We start from the raw sequence: 6,111 nt of genomic DNA on the forward strand, positions 1-6,111 counted from the left end.
GAAGAAAAATTTAGTCCTGCATAGAAGGTTTAGATGATCATCCAAGTAGTCAGTCCATGGGTTGGGCAATTTTTAACCAGAGATTTCATTCTTTCCCAAGCTTGAGCAACATGTTCATTATCCAATTGTTTAAAATTCATTATGCTACTCCTCAAAGATATAGTTTTAGCAGGGGATAATATCTACCAATAAAAGCATCCTTGCATTTAGTCCATGAATCAATACTATTCTTAGGCAGAGATAGCAACCAATCTTTAGCTCTTCCTCTCAATGAGAAAGGGAACAATTTTAATTTTATAATGTCACCATATACATCTTTATACTTTTGCATTCACATAGTTCAACAAAATTATTGAGATGGGCAGCAGCATCATCAGAACTAACACCAGAAAATTGCTCTCGCATAACAAGATTAAGTAAAGCAGGTTTAATTTCAAAGAATTCAGCTTGTAGTAGCAGGTGGAGCAATAGGTGTGCATAGGAAATCATTATTATTTGTGCTAGTGAAGTCACACAACTTAGTATTTTCAGGGTTGGCCATTTTAGCAGTAGTAAATAAAGCAAACTAGATAAAGTAAATGCAAGTAAACTAATTTTTTTGTGTTTTTGATATAGCAAACAAGACAGTAAATAAAGTAAAACTAGCAACTAATTTTTTTGTGTTTTGGTATAAGTGCAGCAAACAAAGTAGTAAATAAAATAAAGCAAGACAAAAACAAAGTAAAGAGATTGAGAAGTGGAGACTCCCCTTGCAGCGTGTCTTGATCTCCCCGGCAACGGCGCCGTGAAAATATGCTTGATGGCGTGTATTTCACACGTTCGTTGGGCAACCCCAAGAGGAAGGTATGATGCGCACAGCAGCAAGTTTTCCCTCGAGAAAGAAACCAAGGTTTATCGAACCAGGAGGAGCCAAGAAGCACGTTGAAGGTTGATGGCGGCGGGATGTAGTGCGGCGCAACACCGGAGATTCCGGCGCCAACGTGGAACCCGCACAACACAACCAAAGTACTTTGCCCCAACGAAACAGTGAGGTTGTCAATCTCACCGGCTTGCTGTAACAAAGGATTAACCGAATTGTGTGGAAGATGATTGTTTGCAGAGAAAACAGTAAAAACAAGTATTGCAGCAGATTTGTATTTCGAGTATTAAAAGAATGGACCGGGGTCCACAGTTCACTAGAGGTGTCTCTCCCGTAAGATAAAAGCATGTTGGGTGAACAAATTACGGTCGGGCAATTGACAAATAGAGAGGGCATAACAATGCACATACATGTCATGATAAGTATAGTGAGATTTAATTGGGCATTACGACAAAGTACATAGACCGCCATCCAACCGCATCTATGCCTAAAAAGTCCACCTTCGGGTTATCGTCCGAACCCCTTCCCAGTATTAAGTTGCAAAGCAACAGACAATTGCATTAAGTATGGTGCGTAATGTAATCAACAACTACATCCTCGGACATAGCGCCAATGTTTTATCCCTAGTGGCAACAGCACATCACAACCTTAGAACTTTCTGTCACTGTCCCAGGTGTCAATGCAGGCATGAACCCACTATCGGGCATAAATACTCCCTCTTGGAGTTAAAAGCAAAAACTTGGCCAGAGCCTCTACTAGTAACGGAGAGCATGCAAGATCATAAACAACACATATGTAATAACTTGATAATTAACATAACATGGTATTCTCTATCCATCGGATCCCGACAAACACAACATAGAGTATTACGGATAGATGATCTTGATCATGTTAGGCAGCTCACAAGATCCAACAATGAAGCACAATGAGGAGAAGACAACCATCTAGCTACTCGCTATGGACCCATAGTCCAGGGGTGAACTACTCACTCATCACTCCGGAGGCGACCATGGCGGTGTAGAGTCCTCCGGGAGATGAATCCCCTCTCCGGCAGGGTGCCGGAGGAGATCTCCGTAATCCCCCGACATGGGATCGGCGGCGGCGGCATCTCGGCAAGGTTTTCCGTATCGTGGTTTTTCGCCTCGGGGGTTTCGCGACGGAGGCTTTAAGTAGGCGGAAGGGCGAGTCGGGGGCTGACGAGGGGCCCACACCACAGGGCGGTGCGGGCCCCTCCTTGGCCGCGCGGCCCTGTGGTTTGGCCACCTCGTGGCCCCACTTCGTATGCTCTTCGGTCTTCTGGAAGGTTTGTGGCGAAATAGGCCCCTGGGTCTTCGTTTCGTCCAATTCCGAGAATATTTTTTTACTAGGATTTCTGAAACCAGAAATAGCAGAAAACAGCAACTGGCACTTCGGCATCTTGTTAATAGGTTAGTTCCAGAAAATGCACGAATATGACATAAAGTGTGCATAAAACATGTAGGTATCATCAATAATATGGCATAGAACATAAGAAATTATCGATACATCGGAGACGTATCAACCGGCATCACTCATTCTTTGCATATTATGGTTGCTGGATACTTGTACACACTTGTTTAGTTTCTTTGAGTGGTTTTCTAATGAGAGGAAGATGATATTTGGGGAAGTGCTGCCTGAAAACAGATTCTGGACTGTTACTAAAAAAATTCGTGCGCACAGCCAGAACTTTATTTTGAGCTTCCAATTTTTGTGCATATTCCCCAGGTTGTTATATGACTTTTATTAGTTGAACACTTTTCGAGCTGAGCAACGGAAGATATTTGTAAAAATCGATTTCTGTACTGCTGTCAGGTTTTGGCAGATTTCTGCCATCTTGTTTTTCTGTGTTTCTTTTAGTTTTCGTTTTCTAGTTCTTGCTTTGTTTCTTTCCTAAACCACAAAAAGACCAAAAATATTTCTGTTGTTTCTCTTCACCATTTGTTTATTTTTGTTTCTTGCATTTGTTTCACTTTATTTGCTACTGCTAGTTTTCTATAAGAAAACCCAAAAAGATTTTGCTTTGTTCGCTTGCTTCTCTTTATTCTTGTTCTCAAATTCGGAAACACCAAAAATATTTGCTGTTCTTCTTTGGTTTTGTAAAGTTCTTTATGAGTTCAATGGTCTTCGGTGGCTGGAGCGTGGTTTTCATTTCATATTATCCAAGCTACACAAGTGAAAAGGCAATAATGACGATATTCGACAATCCGATTGTGGTGAGAGGTCTGGTATGAACTCTATTTGTTTTCATTTTTGTACATATACTCATCCATGTGAGCATGCTTAGTTTGTTCATGTGAGGTATATGTCATTTAAGAAAGTCTAGTAGTTCATGATCTCTCATGTTTAGCTCCAATTTATTAATATGAGTAGCATGTCATGGATGTTTGCTTGCATTGTTTTATTCATAGATAGGTATGATATTGGGGTATCCTCCTCTGAATAATTCGTTTGAATTAACTTGGCACATGCTCACGCATGCATATGACTGAACAACAGGGCCGGGCCATACATATTCAGGGCCCCGGGGCAGAGACACAAAAAGGGCCCTTATTGACAATAAAAAAAATAGAATGCATTGTATTTTAAAAGCAACGCTGTACATATATAGCATTATATTGATGGTCTTTGAACTCAAATAACTACATCATGGCAACATTATAGTTCTACAAATGATCAATCTTCCAAGTGCCATAAAAAGACCATCAATTCATCTGCAAAACAAACAACTTTGTCAAACTGATTGTTATTTGAAGCTTTTGTTCTACCATATAAGATATGAAGTTAATGAACAAGAAATTACATCAGTTTCCATCATCTTCATTCTGCTATGTTCTTCACGCGGTAAAAACTTCTCAATCTGCAATGCTCTTCACTCCATGTCTTCACCGGAACAAAACTTCCCCAAAGTTCACTACATATGGCAAAGCAAAGCAATCTTAACACTTCATGTTTATACTATGATGAACAAATCTTTTGTTTTCTTTTAACACTTCTAGAGGCAAAGTCATCAATTATCGCATCAACATTTATTTCATCCAGCTTATCTTTCTCAATGCATAAAGTTGCAAGACCGGTCGATCTTTCCTGTGACATGGATGATCTCAAATAGTTTTTCAACAACTTCAACTTTGAGAAACTACGTTCTGCTGATGCTACAGTGACCGGTACAGTAAATAAAATTCGATAAGATATTAATATATTTGGAAAGCAAGCTATGTCTCTAACAAACTCAAAAATCTCCATAGCACGCAATAGCACATCAGATTTGGGTAAAGTCATTTGCAGTAGTCTTAATTCAGAAAAAGATCATCTAATTCAACATCACTCTGAGAAAAGGTTTCTACAAATTTTTCACAACATTTGCGCAAATCAATATCATTCAATGACTTTAAGTATTTTGAGTTAAGTAAGAATCCAAATATATTTTTGAACACTTTAAGTTCTTCAAATCTGTTTTCCAGAGAGACTTTTGCAACATCGACCATGACTAAGAAATAATTAACTTCAAATGCCTTCTCAGCTAATAGAACTTCTTCATCGTGATCGGGCTCATCAAATTGTCTTTTCATAGTAACAGTACGTTTTATTGGAAATGATGGTTCTATTCCCATTTCGGATGCAAGTCCTTTCGCAATCTTCAAACTAGATGCAAATCCTACATTTCTGTAGTTGTCAAAAAAATCCATTACTCCTCCAATTTGCTGCTAAGTAGAGTTGACACACATGGTCGCGGACTGCAAGTTCTTACTCACTAAGTTTACAGCAAATAAAATGTCATGCCAGATGACCATACCGAGTAAAAACTCAAAACTACCAAGCGCATCAAATAAATTTTTTGCATCAGTCTTCGACTTGGCATCTGTACAAATTTTACCTACCTCGGACAAAGCTAACCTTAATTGGGGCGCTTGAAATCTAATAGCTTTAACACTTTTAATTCTACTCTCCCAGCGTGTGTTAGACAATCCTTTCACAGTCAAACTTGGAATATGGTCAAGCAACACTTTCCATCTTTTAGTGGAACTTGAAAATAAAACATAAATGCATTGCATAATTCCAAAAAAGGAAATAGCTTTACTGCACGAACTAGCCATATCACACAAAGTAAGATTTAGACTATGACACGCACATGGCATATACAGAGCACTTGGATTAATTTCAAGCAATCGACTTTGTACCCCTTGCTTTTTCCCTTTCATGTTCGAACCATTATCGTAACCTTGGCCTCTAACATCATTAATATTTAAGCCATAAGACTCTATAGCATCAAGAAGTACATTAAAAAGACCCAAACCAGATGTGTCATCCACCTTTAGAAATTCCATAAAGAACTCCTCTATCTTAATTTTGTTGTTGGACATGTTAACACATCTAATAATTAAAGTCATTTGTTCTTGATGGCTAACATCCGGAGTACAATCAAGAATAACAGAGAAATATTTAGCCTCTTTAACAATTTTTAAGATAGAACTTGTAACAGCAGAGGCCAATAGAGAAATTAACTCATTCTGAATTTTATGGCTGAGATAATGATGATAAATTTCATCATTTTTAATTCGCCTAAGATGTTCTTGCATTACTGGATCAAATTCGGCAATCATATCTACACATGCCAAGAAATTACCATTGTTGTGTTCGTAAATTTTTTCACTAGATCCACGAAAAGCTAAGTTTCGTTTAGCAAGAAATTTCACAATGGACACTAGTCTTATTAGCACTTGCCTCAAACGTTCTTTCTCCTTTGTGATTTGTTGCTGCAAATCACTATCAATTGTTTTATTTTTTGATAGCCTGACTCTAAATTCATTCCAAGTGTTCATGTTTTTAATATGCTCTGCACCATTTTCATGTTCTTTAAGCCTCTCGCTAAGATGCTTCCAATCTTTTAGTCCATTACCTGCTAACGAACTCTTGTTGCCATGGGATTTAAAAAGCTTACAGCAGAAACAATACACCTTTTTAACATATGTAGAGTAAACCAACCATTTCCTATCATGCATCTCCCCATTGTTCATTTTTCTTGAATAATAAGTTTCTGAAAAATGCCTAGACTTACTATCCGGTGGGAACACAATATTATCTTCTCTTAAGGGCCCCTTTTCAATTAAAATGTGCCTACCTTTATCATCCAAATTGTCCCAATTTCGTGGATCAAGAATATCAACAGTAAAAGGTCGCTGTTCATCAACTCTTGGAATTTCCGAATTTGGTGAATCAACTCGGTTTTCAGGTTG

The 6,111-nt window shown here is 38.3% G+C and overlaps 1 protein-coding gene across 1 annotated transcript; it reads right to left on the reverse strand.

The window, feature by feature from the left end:
- Positions 1-4,951: 4,951 nt before the first annotated feature.
- On the reverse strand, positions 4,952-5,877 carry LOC124672527. The gene is made up of 3 exons (XM_047208745.1): positions 5,499-5,877; positions 5,056-5,357; positions 4,952-4,963 (listed from the first exon to the last, which is right to left on the reverse strand). Exons 1-3 carry the CDS (start codon positions 5,875-5,877, stop codon positions 4,952-4,954), a joined length of 693 nt encoding a protein of 230 aa, XP_047064701.1.
- Positions 5,878-6,111: the final 234 nt, after the last annotated feature.

The sequence above is a fragment of the Lolium rigidum genome, chromosome 7 (genome assembly GCF_022539505.1).
Source record: "Lolium rigidum isolate FL_2022 chromosome 7, APGP_CSIRO_Lrig_0.1, whole genome shotgun sequence".
Taxonomy (NCBI): Eukaryota; Viridiplantae; Streptophyta; class Magnoliopsida; order Poales; family Poaceae; genus Lolium; species Lolium rigidum.